The 15640-nt window shown below is 35.5% G+C and overlaps 1 protein-coding gene across 2 annotated transcripts in view; it reads right to left on the minus strand.

The window, feature by feature from the left end:
* The window catches only part of Cad87A (cadherin-87A), a 68024-nt gene that overhangs the window by 34297 nt on the left and 18087 nt on the right, over nt 1–15640 (minus strand). For both annotated transcript variants that reach the window (XR_010823413.1, XM_066735203.1), the window contains exon 2: nt 15299–15331. Coding sequence is in view for 1 of the 2 variants with exons in the window: in XM_066735203.1 (XP_066591300.1) it covers nt 15299–15331 (33 nt within the window). In the remaining variant the exon portion in view is untranslated. The remainder of the gene's footprint in view (nt 1–15298; nt 15332–15640) is intronic.

The raw sequence follows: 15640 nt of genomic DNA on the forward strand, positions 1-15640 counted from the left end.
ACACATTAGCACCAAGAACACACTTGCCTATTTACGCCACAAAAGCTACTTCGTATATACTGTGTTCCCATAGAATCCCATGCATACGTGTGTTTATCGTACAAGTTTGTGCGTGCGCTTCGCGCTATACACGTGTACGAACGTTTCATCTATTGGCTTGTTTATATTGTATATGGATCATAACTAATCAAATATACACTTGTATCAATTTTCTTTCTTTTCTTTTTTTTCCAGAAGCATTTCTTATCAAGGAGATGTTGGAACAATTGAAACACTAATAATTCGTATAATTAATTTGTACTTTCGTTCAATATTTCGTCAATTTATAACATTTCATTGTACAGGTTGTTTCGCACGAAAACTCGTATTACGCTACGTGTAACGATAATTTTGGAAATTCAAAGAGAAAAAATGTGTCAGAAGGAAGTAGAAATGGACAGAGATAATAATATAATGCGAAGCTTGCAGAGTATTGCAGTATTTACCTCAATTTGCTTGGGTAAGCATAGATGGGCGAACAAACACACGCGTAAACGTGTAAGCATAAGGGACGTGTCTGCGCATATACAGTGAATACAAATGGCCTCGCTTGGCGCTGTGGAATTAGGAATAAAATACGTCGTTACTGGGCATTTTTCTATATACACGGTGTCCTTTGTGTAACGATCTAGAGCAAGCGATGGACAAGCAGGTTTGTCTGAAATATAAAAAATAGCGATTGTAAAGTGCTAATCTCTACAGTAATCGCATCTCTTAAAATATCCATCACCGTGTAGCTGCCATTGCTGTGCTTAAAAGGATCCACAGGGATTTCGTGGAAGAGCAACACCGTCATTAACGATAATTAGTTTTCTCGATAACAATCGTATATATATATATATATAGTATATATATGGTTCAACTCCTCCTACTTTTCTCTTCACTCGATCAAACTTGACCACTTTTCCTTCTCAATTGATTTTCTTAATCAACTGCAAAAAGCAATAATAAATTATTCATCCAGAAATCATATATACAAATGCAAATTTTTGTTCATTTCGCATTATAATTATTTAATTTTTAAATTCACAAATAATAAACTAACAAATGGTAAGCAGTAAATAAACGTTTTGCAATGCAAAGCTTTTGGGTAAAGTTTGTCTAACACAAGTGTAAATGGAAGGTTTAGCAATACACAGGAAGGTAAACCACCGAACTTTGTATCATGATATCCAACATATTTTTCCAACCAGACTCCCATGCACCAGTTGCTGCTAACCTTCTGAAATTCGAACATAAGCAGCCCATATCATTTCGCAGTAAATCTACGCTAGTTCTAACCCCCTTTAAATCGCAATTAGTACGCTCCGCTATTCCTAGAAATATAGTAACGTAATTTCGAATCACAGCTACCCTTCCATGTAACGTTCATGTGTATGGAATATATATATATATATATACTATATACGCTTGTAGAAATTTACATCTTTCACGAGCACATGGCAATTTGACGTTCTCTACCCAGCTGGCATGAAATTGTCCAAAGAGGGCTCTTCGTTGGTTTGCAATATTATCTTGGGTTGCAAAATCTAATTCTTCATTATTGGAATAAAATATGTGCATTCTTTGTGCAATTATAATTAATTTATGACGGAAATTAATTTTCTCAAATTTTCATGAAAACATTCTCTTGTTTTTTTTACGTTTTAACCACCATTTACCGATAAAATCCGAGATAACATTGCTTCTCACATTTCGTTACGTCCGAAGGGTAAAACAATTTTATCGCACAACTCTGCATACAGGATATGAATAAAATATAGGAAGCCCTCGGTTAATTACTCGAATGAATAAAAAGAATAAAAAAAAAGGAAAAAAAAGTAGAGAGAATTATAATTAAGTTGGCGCGTGGCAGATCAAACGTACACGTGCTGCGTAATTAAAATCGTTTGTATAAATTTCAGATTTTTGCCATGTAACGTTATCGCAGTATTTTTTTGTTTTTTTAAGAAAACGTGCTTTAATTTAATGCATATAATTGCATTTATTAAAAAAAAAAAAAATAATTGGGATTATTCATTTTATTCTGTAGCTGCAGTCGATAGGATTAATAATTATAAACGAGGCACGTGCGAATGGAGATGGTTGTTTGAGTTTTGACTAAAGTAAAGGGGAGGGGGGGGGGGGGATGATGTTGTGTGTGCAGTTTCATCCCTCTTTTGATTGAACCGCGCAAAGTTATAATATTTGCGGGGAAAACGAAAATCGATACATCCCAGTGACCTCTGTGTGAAGCCACTTAATTAATGCTCACCCAGCTTAAAGTTAGCTTTTGCTTCAAGCCCCAGTCAGCCAATGCCACAGCAAGAAGTGCTTCGACCAAACTGCTTTCATTTCCACCGGAAGTTATCAATCAACATCTCGGGAAATATCATCAACCCTGTCGCATCTCCTATTCCAAATTTTCACTTCATTCTTAATAACCAATGAACAACGTTTTCTTAATTTAGGTACAAGCGTGGTGAAAATTTTACTCGAAAAGGATAAATGTTTTGCAATGGATGATTAATTTTGATTTCTACTACATGTTTCAGTGATAAAATCAATCCAAGGGGAGAGACGTACTGTGTGACGTACAGGAGGGAATTGATTCTTTATTAGAAAGAAATATTTTTAACGCCACAAGGTCATAAATTATATTAGATGTTGAAAATACAGACATTTATTATTGGCCATTTATCGACTATTTGGCTATTACAGTTTTATACTTTATAATTTATACAATGTGTCACAGATGTACCCCGAAAAAGGATTAAAGAGGGCGATATTATTTATAATGCAGTATCGCTGCGAAAAATTATGAGCTAATGTATAATTTTTCGTTATAATAGTGAATAAAATTAATTCATGGTACAATAAACAATTTATTAAGATTATATACAAAAATATTTCAAAATTTATTAAACTATTCGTTGTACCAATAAATTTTTCGTTGTGTACGTTAATCGTATATTTATAATGATAAAAATAATAAAAATTTTATACTTTTTCCAGACGGATGATAGTTGCTGCATGTATACATTTTTTAAGTTGACTCGTGTAGGTTTTATTAATTTTCTGAGAATATTGATTGGTGTATGTATATACATATATATGTACATTAATATTATTTCAGTTTATAGATTATCCGCCATATTGGTACTCGAACTGTACTGAAAGCTATACTTATCCTTTAACCAAATGTCAGCCACGAACGTGACACGAGGATGCTACGGGTTATCATTGTCGGCATCGGATTCAGTGATCCGACGAGTCTCGAGGGAATCCTTACATTTCGCTGTTCAAAATATGCTCTTTCTAGAAATTTTATGCTCCAAATATAACCGCAATAGTGAATTAACATGGCTTATTCCTTAATTGCATTCGTCGTTATAAAATTAAATAGATTAATAGTACTGCAGGAATAATTTATTTAAAATAGTCGAATAAACATTTTTACTTGAAGAAAGAGGGAAATCATTTAATATATTCACACAAGTATAAATTAATGTTTTAAAACAAACTTATATATATATATATATATATATATATATATATATATTCGAGTTGAAAATTCATTTGATCATTTTTTCAAGTGGTACAGCATAATCCTATGAAATTCTGGTTATAAATGGTTGAATTGTCTCGGCTGATCAAGATGAACAACCCCATGCTGTAGGAAAATGAAAGTGATTCTTATCGAGAGTCTCTGGTTGTTAAAATCTTTTAGAGTAAATCATTGGGCTTGAAAAAGATTCGGGTAACTTTGAAGCTCGCCCAAGTAGCTATATAGGATTATACGAGAGTGTGTACACGGGAAATAGAATATCTTAAAGCTGAAATCTCTCGAAAAATATTTCCCAATGCTATTCGCGTCTACGAAATATGTGAGTTTCTTATGCTGCAATAACAGCTGTGGAAGTTATAATATCCGCGAAAAGCTTTCCGTGGAGAATGAAAATATGTCCCAGACGCGTTGCGCGAGAGGGAAATTTCTATTTTTATGCCAACGCGCACCTTGCCCAGTAGTACAGCTCAATATAAGGTGCGAGCAGTTGGTTTTCTTTTCAATTCCGAAAAGCGTCCATTCACCTTTTGAAATACACCTGAACGCAATTGATATAGAATATATTCTACAATTTTCAAATTGGAATAATTTATTAATTAACCCCTCAATTACTAATAAAAAATTATGAGACTATTATACAACGAAAACATATAAAAGAAAAAATTAATTATAGAAAAGATTTGACATGTAATTATCATTCCACGTGTTTTCCAGTGAATTTTACGTGTCAGTTCAAAAATAACTTTTCTATTTTTATTTCGTGTTATCGCGAGCTTTTAGCGAGGTACGACTAAATAATAAATTTTTACGGGGGAGGGGGGGGGGGGGGGAGAGATCTGGTAGCACATATATATACCGAGTGAAAATATGTGTTTGCATATGCGAACAGGATGCTATCGAGTGAATATCAAAAGAGCCTCGGTATGTCATTTGGACGTATCCGACTTACGGTAGTTGCGTCACGTACTGACAAAATTTCAGTGGAAAAAGTGTCTGCATGACCATACCATAGGGTTATATCCCTTATGTTATTCTCCAAAAATACCCCAAACGGAAATTCGCAATTAATCATGCAGAAAATACAGCAATTACCTTTAGACTTTTTCAACGCAGAAAAAAATGCGCAAACTTGATTCGCACTTTACGCGCAGTCCTGCAGGGTTTAACGTTCATCGCTTCTTTTTATCGTGCACAATAAGCCCTTGAAACGTTTTAAGCCCCACGCGTGATCTGTTTATTACTTGACAATTTAAACATGGCTGCATGGGCGGCGAAGCTCGGATTTGCCTGCGGGCTTCGTGCTATTTGCCAAGCCAGATAATTATCGCGTACTAGTCGACTCTAATCATATATACACTCCGATTGTGTAAAAATTGACGAATCCTCGCTTCTAATGGTATGCGCTATATTTGGTCCGAGTCTTATCTTGCCAATCAACGGAATGTACCGTTTTTAATGAATCGCGCATAATTAAAGGTTCTTATGGACAAAAGGAATTTCAGTCTTTATTGCTCGCTTGATTAATTAAGTGGGATATATAGTTATTGAAATTTCTCTGCTCGGTATATGGATATTGACTCGGGTTAACGGATTATGGGGAATTACGTGCTTCGCCATAAATTTAGATTGTGGTCAAGCAGAGGCTATAATGAGAGGCAGTAAGAGTTTGCATAATTTGGAGCAATAGCATTAACTTGTCTGAGAGTAGATTAGTCGAGTGTGTTTATCCTCAGGCTAGATAATTATTGTTCTATCGATTTTAATCCTTGTTATTATATATATACATATATTATTATATCCTGACATAATGACCCAAGGGATATACGTACAACGTAGAGTGAATATTTTGGACTCTTTTACAGCTTACGGCACATTTGTTCTCCGATAGAAGAAATTTTGGTAAAATTTAAGAGAGCCTATTAATGTAATATTTGAAGATATATATATATATATATATTAGGGTGGTCATTAAAAAAAAAAATTGGCGGATCCTTAAAAAACACTAGTATTTGATGAGAAACTACAGTGGTTGAAACCTGTGGCCTGATAAATGATAGAAACACTTGCTTCAATGCGATCAAATATAATTTTCGAAGAATTTTATAGTTTTTCGCTGATAACTCATGAAATATTCGATTCTATGAAAAGATGCATATAACCTTTTCTCTGCAGAATTAAATTCTACATAATAAAGGTTCTATACATTTTTCTTCTAGAATGCATACTAATCGAGATATTTCTGAAAAATCGATCCTCTTGTTCGTTTATACACATTATATTGATATGTTTATATGAATAATTATTTTTAGTTTACCGTACAATTAACATATTTTATTAAATTAAGAGAAATAAAATGTGTAACTACAGCGAAATAAGAATAACTACTCATATGAGCATATTTCAATATAATGTGTATAAACGAAAAAGCGAGGATCGATTTTTCAGCAATATCTCGATTAGTATGCATTCTAGAAGAAAAATGTATAGAACCTTTATTATGTAGAATTTAATTCTGCAGAGAAAAGGTTATATGCATCTTTTCATAGAATCGAATATTTAATGAGTTATCAGCGAAAAACTGTAAAATTCTTCGAAAATTATATTTGATCGCAATGAGGCACGTGTTTCCATCATTTGTCAGGCCACAGGTTTCAACCAGTGTAGTTTCTCATCAAATACTAGTGCTTTTTAAGGATCCGTCAAAAAATTTTTTTTTAACGACCACCCTAATATATATATATTAAAGCAGTGTGCAATATTTTATGGATCTTCCCGATACTGGTTAGCATGAAAGCAGTCGAAGCTTCGAGGTAGAGCTTTTGATCCGAGCTTTTCAGTCGTAGTATATCACAAACATAATTCATATAATTGCGTTTTCACAAGAGTAATAAAGCGTGTAAAAGTGTGGCGAACCAGTCATTTTAGCCGGATTAATTCACAAAGTGGGTTTTACCTTGGAAAATTTAACGTTCTCTTCTGCATGGGTTTGACAGTGAAGCCAGGGAAGCAACCGGAAGTTCCAAAGAAGGATGACAAACCCCGACCCATCCTCCAACATCCCCATCATGTCACAATTAAAACAAAATAAAATTTTCCCATGATTTCACTATGCACGAAAAATCCCTGATGCGCGAAATCATGAAATGGCAAGAAAATAAATAAAAACTTGTATATATATAGGATTCGCGTTAGAAAACAATGATCCATCTTGCCCTCGTTGGTCCAAAGCGATCAAATTTTCATTCGATCACTGAATTAATCGGTTATTTCGACCTTTCATAGAGCAGCCAAAGGTTTTCATGAAATATCATTGAAAACATTCGAGAGAATGTAAAAAATGCATAGAAAGCGCGCAATCCGAGAAACTTGATAACCAAAACGCATCGAAAAGCAATCATGTTGGGTCTCTCTTAAAAAAAAAACAAAAAAACACACACACACACACGCACAATTTCGAGGGAAACACTAAAAAAATCGTTCCATACATGCATGTCAGTATATATATATATATATAGTATTGATTGACATTTCTCGGGCCTTTGTGTATAAAACTGAGACAGCTATCTCGATTCGTATATATTTAGTTATAAAGATTAATTATATATATACATGCAGTAGTACATACGTCTCACAAGCAATAAATTATATTAATTTTGTTTAACAATTAAAAGGCTATTAGTCATCTCGGTGGTATTTTCAAGTGTCGTACGTTAACCAACCGAATAGTTATATAATTAAACGTGTTTTGTTATGGGGAATGAGGCGGCACGGGGTGAGAGAAGGATGAATTTAATCGCGGCGTTTGGTAGTTGAGTCGATGGTAATCGATATCGGCATGTCGAGGCGCGGGTAATCAGGTTTTTCTAGATGGCCGCAAACTCCGTTGAAACTCGCTCGCTTCGTTATTATTTCACGTGGAAGCAAAGTTGGCAAGCAGTTTTGGCCCGAAAGGAATTTCCGATGCTCTGTACTTGACAATGCCAGCACGCCACGTTACGCCACTTGCACGACGACGACGGCATCCTGCAAACGCCAATGACCAAGCCAGAATCGCAGCTGCAGCTTGTTCGCATCTATCCTGCTACAAGATTCGATTAACCTTCCTTTGCAAGATATCGAAATCGTTTGGTCGGATAAACTACTCCAGTAAACCCTTCGAACATTAACTCAAAAGCACACACTTTTCTAAGAATTATTATAGTATAAAGAATAGGTAATCGTTAAAAGAGATTTCCAAAATTCCTGCAACATTCGATTAACCTTTTTTTACGACATGTCCAAATCATTTGTTCTGATAAATTACCCAAATCAACTGTTTTAATATTACCTAAATGCATACCTTAAAAGAATCATTAACGATAAATGAACACTCGAAAAATGTACAAAACTATTACAAGATTCGATTAGCCCTCCTTTGTAAGATATCAAAATTGTTTAGAAGGATAAAATATTCAAGTAACCCCTTTGAACATTACCCAAAAGCAAGCTTTTCAATTAAAGAATCATTATTAATAAATAATCACCTAAAGATTTCTATATAAAAAGGAACAATGAATAATTGAGTTTTTCAGAAAAATCCTTCTACAAGATTCGATATCCTCCTTTTGCAAAGTATCGAAATTATTTATTCCGATAAACCCTCAAATAAACCCTTCAAATATTACCTAAAAACCCACACTTTCAAAAGAATCATCACCAAAATAAATATATAATTATCGAAGGAATTCCATAAGAAAAATGAATTATTCTACATTATCTCCATCCCAAATCACTATATAGAACATCCACCGCAAAGCGAAAATCGATCGCAAGGGATATAATAGCGTTTTGATCAGGCACATTCGAGGGGTTCATTTCCGTCGAACGGTACAATCGATCCTACCGCGATATCTCGCAATAGAGATTCTATGGGCGAGTAGGGAACGCCTGGAATTTCCACGTGAATTAAATTCTGTGCCTGGAGATCTGCAAGGCCGGGATAGCCTCATGGCCATCGTCGCATCCTCCCATACGATAACCATAATAATACAGAAGAGCGGGAAGTAAAAAAAATTGCACAAAAAACTCGTAAAATAGCCCAAGAACCCCCTACTTCTCATTACACGATTACAAAAAAGAATAACCACATCCCACTTGTATTAAATTTTAAAGTGTCCTGAGGATGAAATATAATGTGAGCAAGTAGTTAACCGTGAAATTAATCAGCCCTTACACGAGTAGCTTTTAATTTCCTCGTGTCTACAGTCTTGCAGATTAGAGAGCTTCAAGGTTGATTGTGGCTGGCTGATAGTAGTTCGGTGATCAAGTGGATGGTACACTGGGTCTCTCTACCATTCTTATCTCTTTCGACAACGTCGAGTGCGACAGTGATAACAGAGCACACAGACTTCCGGCTCTTGTCTATTTCCTGAGAAACGAATCTATCGATCTGCCCTGGCGCATGGACCAAGAAGCTACGAATAATAAGATGACGTAAATTTAATGAAATTTCGTTCAAAAGAAGCTGCACTTTTGCTGCAAATTATTTTTGCAATTCCCATTGTGCTTTATTATTATTAATAAAGCTTCACTGTGGGAGATTTTTGCTTGTTTTATTTGCACGAATTCTCTTTGCTATATACATATATGTATATACACACTTTCATCTACATATATCTTCATCCAGCATCACTCAAAATTTCTCTTCTATCCCCCTAGCTGCCTGCAACGAGACTATTCAGTTCACAATACTGCAAACTCTCCTCTCTACATCCATGGCACACATTATTGCAGAACTTTTCCGTCTGATACCTCCGGGGCTTCCTCTCCTTACATTAGCTCGATCCCACTTTACCCCCCCCCCCCCTCTCTCTCTCTCTCTCTCTCTCTCTTTATCTCCCTCTCTTTCTCTACGTTTTTAATTTTAAACTCAGTTAACTTGGAATTCGCATGAAATGAGAAAAAACCATCAATCGCCTGCAAGAGAATCCCATTTCAATATACATATATATATTTACAAGAACTAATTTCACTCGGTATTTGATTTCGATTACAGGAAAAACTCGACTAATATTTATACGATCTACATTTGACCAAACGTATTTAACCTGTTTCTCGAACGACACTGAGAAAACGAGGTGCATGCAAATTTAACTGTTGCGAAAACTAAAAAATTCTATGCATTCGTGATCGAGCAACGTTGTTCCAAGTTCCACGTAAGGTTCTTCAGCATTATTAACGTCCCGACGATCTTGGTGTTTGCCAAAATCAACTATAAACGAGCTCGAACGATTTTATAAAAAAAAAAAAATACATTTTATCAGTTTCGATATTTGAAATTCTCGCTTTGTCCATCGAACGTTCACCCTGAAAATAGTTTTGCAGCTCATAACGGATCGCTTTCCTTATCAGGAATAATTGTTAATCACGATGTTCCGGTCACGTAGCAGATACACCGTTTGTCGTATATAACAAACCGGAATCACGATTTCACGAGTGATCGAGATGGGACTGACAATGAGATTTAAATTTCAGACTAAAATTTGCAATATGAGAGAAAAACATTTATTCATATATAAATAATATAATGAATCAATTTAGCAGGAAATATATTTATGCAACTGTTTCCAAGAATCGCCATTCCAAGTGTTTGCTGCAGGCATTAACGAGTATAACTGGCTCGTTTGGATACTAGCTCACGTTCGCGAAAACTCGTCGATTCTCAATAACGAATTTTCCAAGAGACGTGAAAATGCTTTCCCGAGTTTTCCACGCCCCCCCCCCCCTTTCCCCCACCACTACTCTCCTCAGTTCTGGCTTTTATTCCGACACGAGGCTTGAATTCAAAGCGTCGTATCTGCAGGATACCAAAAAGCCAAAGCTGGTTTCTCCTTGTCCCTGGGAAAGCCTGCTTATAGGAATGGTGGGGGGTAAAATGGTCATCGCGTAAGTTCGCAACGAAAAGTTTTGTGTTTCGAAGCGAGAGCGAAATTCTCCCGGTAATAATAAGAGTGATTATATCGAGCTGCTGCCGCGGAGAAGTTTCGAGTCCCGAGGGACGAGCAGGAAAAGGGCGTTGTTGCCGAGTCGCACGATATAGCACCGGCATATAAACACACGGAGGAAATCAAATATTCTTTCATCGAGATTCGAGCGCGACGATATTCGCAGGAAATCGTGGAGTTTGCTAAAAGCTTTTTTCTCTCTTAAAATTAATTTTTTCTTCACTTTTTTTCTATGCGAGTGTTCATCAGTATTTATGCACTCCTACGAGTTATCGTATCGTCCGTCCGATGAAAATCAAAGCTTGACTAAAAAAGCAAGCTTTTGTCGATTGATATTTGATACGAGATTTTTTTGCTCAATTTTCTACGTTTTATTTAAAACTCGTCGTAAGTGAGACTCCAATGAAAATATTGGATCGAAATATCGGTTTTGTTGCTGATAGATTTTCAAGGAATTTATTAGGGTTTATATATATATATATATATATGGTATCACACACACACACGAGTTGGAATGAAAGTTTAATACAGAGCACTTTATGCTTCTACCAGTGAATCGAATAATTAACGAGTATTGCTATGGATACTTTGCCTCTGTGCTCCATAATCCTCATCTTGATTATAACATTTGATAATTCTGGATAGAAACGGGCGGAAAGTTTTGCCTCGAAACGTACGTTGTATACTGATGGGTCATCCAGGGAGCCATTAATAACTCGAAGCAGATTCGCGTGCTCCTGCTTTTGCTTTTTTCTTCGTCTTCTCATTTTAAACCAATTGATCGACCAGCAAAGTCTCCGAGGATCGAGCTTTCGAGTGCGATTCGTGAAAAATTATTCGTATATATAGCGAATAAAAATTTTCTCTCGCCACATTCGTATAAAATAAGTCTTTTTTTCTGGCTAATAATATTTCCTTCTTTTTTTATACATGAATTTCGATCAAATACGATAGAATTTCCGAAAATGACTCGATTTACCATGATGCTCTTCCCTCCCCTCCGCGATTTCTAATAAGATGGCGTCGCTCTGATTCCCCATTGGCTGATTTGTCCCGCGGCTTTCATCCAGCGAGAGCGCATCGAGTAGTTCGGAAGACGAGAATTCAGCAATTTACACCGTGCTTGGATATACCAGGTGGGTGATGCTGAACGGTGAGAGGGAGTGTAATGAAAGTGGATGAGAGAGCGAAGAAGAGGTGAGCGCCACCGTTACTCTCGTCGAGTTTCATCATGGCGTTTTAGGTAGAGAGAGAGAGAGAGAGAGAGAGAGAGAAAGGGCAAAGAGAAAGCATCGTGAGTAAGGGATGGTAGTGCCCCGTGAGGGGATAAGGAAAGCGTGGTTGAGCACGTAACTGGCTTAACACGAATATCTTAAAACGAAATTCAGACATTGTGAGAGCCTCCGAGGAATATCTAATTCCATTAATTAATCCCCGCAATTCCCTCTCTTAAATCAATAAACCTGCAGTCTTTATCTCTAATTTTCATCCCCCCCCCTCCCTTTCGTTTTAATAATAATAAGACATAAGAGCTGCTAACGCACTTGATTAAATCGATACATTATGCATCATTCACCTTTTCCACAGCTTTTCATTCCTATACTCGATATCTCGCGTTACGTATCTCGTGTCCATATAGCCTTTCTTCAAATTATTTTATTTTCTACACAGACTGTACATTTGTCTCTCATCTATATACACGTATGAGAGAATAATAGAATCGTTCTCTCCTTCAGGCGAAAACTTGCGCGTTCTTTTAAACTCAAAGCCAATATATCGCCATTTATCATCCATTCGTTGATTCGCCCACTCGCCTTCTGTACGTCCTTTATCCCTCGAGTAGAAAAAACGTTAAGGGTTGAAAAATAAATAAAATCACAGAGGTTGTAAGCTTAATAGCTAAGCTTCCTATAAGACGCAGTTACTGTCAGCCTGAGAAAGTATCACGCTCGTATGACTCGTCGTTCGAGAAATCCTCGAGATTTTTATAACCCTGGGTGATATCGAAAATTCTCCACTGTGGCGTTTAATAAAAAGCACGGGTATGCATCCTGATCCTTCTCGAAATGGAACAAGTTTCATCCTGGTGGTTTAACAATGTCAGAAAAATGAAGAAATTATAACAAAGTATTAAATTTGCTACAGTCTTTAACAAGAAACTTTATATTTCAAGTTTACTTTCCAGTGGCTGTTCGTTACAGACATTTTCTACTTGCTGGATATATATTTTCAACTTTGCTATAAACCATCGTTTATTCGTTAAAAAAATATACTATTTGTTCAGAAAATTTCAAATAATATTGTTAAATTTTATACTTTTTTTAAATATATTATTTTCTCTCTCTCTCTCTCTCTATATATATATATATATATATATATATATATATATATAATCATTAGAAACAATAGACAAGCAACGAAATGTGTTGAATTACCACTGCAATTCGTTTTTATTATCGAAGAAGATTGAACGAAGGGTGTCCAGCAAAGGATAATTTAATAGAAAGCTCGAAGCAGAGCCGTAGACAAAATTGACGCGTTCAAAATTCAATTAGAAAGTGCGTTTTACACTGGCGCAACGTAGGGTGAAGTTGCTGCAAGTTGGCGTACATAACTCTGTAGCCCCCCCCCCCCCCCTCCTTTCTCTCTCTACCCACAAATGCAAACAGCTTTCTGCGTAACCAAAGTGTGTTTCGTTGTGAATGTTATTTTCAAACTCACTATACAGAAGACTCGCCATTAATGCATTTACACTATAATTTTATTTTACTCCACTTTCAATTTCTTCAATGACGTAACAAATTGAAAAAATATCTTCCAAAGAAATTTGCAAGAAATTTGTATCCAACAGAAAAATGACGATATTTCAACAATGAATTGTCATAAAACTTCTCCTCCTCCCCCTTACTCGACCCACTGGTGCAAAATCGTAAAAATTCAGATTCACATATCCTACTCGATCTATATACATATACATATATACTATATAATAGGGGTGAAAAGCTCCACTGAGATTTCACGAGCATCACGAGCCCGGACACTTCCGCTTATCTCCGTCGAAACAGTCGCGCTCGATCGATAATCCTGCGCGGCAATTTCTCAAACCTCCTTTCTCTCACTGTTCCCCACATTTCCAAACTGACAAATAATTTTTTATCTCCCTGTATGTGTCCTTGCCAGTTTTCCCCCTTATTAACCCGTCGAAAAAGACACTCGACCGTAAAGACACGTAAATTAACTTTCGAGTATCGATCATCCTTCAGCGATGGACACGAGGTAACTTCCAGGGTGCTTTGCATCGTTATTATAAACTATTTTACTTGCCCAGCCAACTTTCGTAATCGAAAAGTCGATGAAAAAGTTAATTTGAAAAATCAGTGAGGGAGAGTTTACGATTTAATCATTACTGATATATAATTACGCGAAAAGTTTTATTGTTCCATTAGCCATCGAACTCTCTCCCGTTCCGCGCTCCTCGGTGCGATTAAAATTGTGTTTGGAACATTTTTAACCTCGGGGCGCGCTTCTATCTTTTTCACCAGACTCGATTATGTTCCTGCAGTATTTTATTCATCGTAGTGGCTGAAATTTCCAGCCTCTTGCCTTCTTTTTGAATTCTTTTCAACCTTTTCCGCAATTATTCTCGCTAAGCTTAGCGTGTGTGTATATATATATATATATATATATATGTATATGGAGAGCACAAGGCTCTTCTGGAAAAGAATTTGTTGAGAGTTTAGCGAGCATGGGCATTTTCACCGTTTATATCCCAAGGATTCTCGACAGCTCTTTGCGTTCTTCCTTGGTATAAATATACTCTTATATAGTGTGCTTGCACGATTAAATAAACTGATCTACTTAATATTGCACTTCATTTAATTAGCAAGTATATAAGGAGAGAATTAATATGATTTTATTAAGACAAAGTTTTGTTCAATTAAGAAAGTTTGCTTGATTGAAATCGTAATAGGGCCCAGGAATTTTTTACTGATAGAAATCCTAAAGGGACCCAGAAACTCTTGCCTCTTTGAAATCGTATTATAGTTAATAAAAGACTGAATGTACCTTTTTATCTTCTTAAACTATTCTTAAAATCTCTTGATTTAAATAAATTCTGATGAATCTAATCAATATTCGCTATTTTCAATCAAATATTTACTTATTGCCAGACGATTTCTTGATTTTTCTTAATTTATATGTTTTGTTTGTTTTTTAATTATTATTAAAATGATTTAACATTTCTCTCCACGTACAATTAAGAATTAAGTAGAGACTATTCTGAATCACGAGTAAATTATTTTGACAAACTTATATTTCATTCGATGCATTCAATATATGAATAAACTCGTGTCTTTTGCACAAGTACTCAGAACTACTTAATTTTATATCACTCTAAATTTACTTTCTTACGGTATAAACCTTTTTATTCTAAAAGTTACAAATATAAGCTGACTTCGCGTTACTTGACTGTATATAGCACTTCAGTATTTCACATATCGTTTAATTCAAAACTAAACTTAATAATCCTGAATGTTACACAGTTAAAAAAAATAAATCTAGATAATAAACAGTAAAAATTAACCAACTAAAACTGTATAGAAAATTAATACTTTGAGATATATCACTAAACTTGATGGTAGAAAGTGCTACAGTCATACAACTCGAATTTTATTGTGTTAAAATTAGAAAAAAAAACTCTTATTAAAAATATGAAAAATTCATTACTCACCCAAGTCCCAGCTTTGATCCTGGCTCTTCTCGACTGAAAGCAACAAGAAAAACCATTGAAAAATTATTAATTATAAATTTAAAAGCGAAATGAGATTAAAACTATCAAGTATAAAAAAATGCATGATTATTTAATGACTAATTTCGCGTGGCGAATGTTTACTATTCCATAATCGAGACTCTCTTTCATTAATAGACAATTAATCCAAGCTCTGCATGGGGGATTAGGTTGTTTCGAAATGCTTGGCATATTTGAATGGCAGAGGCGTTTCTGACAAAGCAGAGGGAATGGTCATTTACGGAGCTCCAGGCTTCTATAATAATATACATACTATATCTAAGC

This window comes from Prorops nasuta, unplaced genomic scaffold, assembly GCF_024137725.1.
Source record: "Prorops nasuta isolate Cenicafe-Biocafe unplaced genomic scaffold, Cenicafe_Pnas_1.2 PNAS00014, whole genome shotgun sequence".
Lineage (NCBI taxonomy): Eukaryota > Metazoa > Arthropoda > Insecta > Hymenoptera > Bethylidae > Prorops > Prorops nasuta.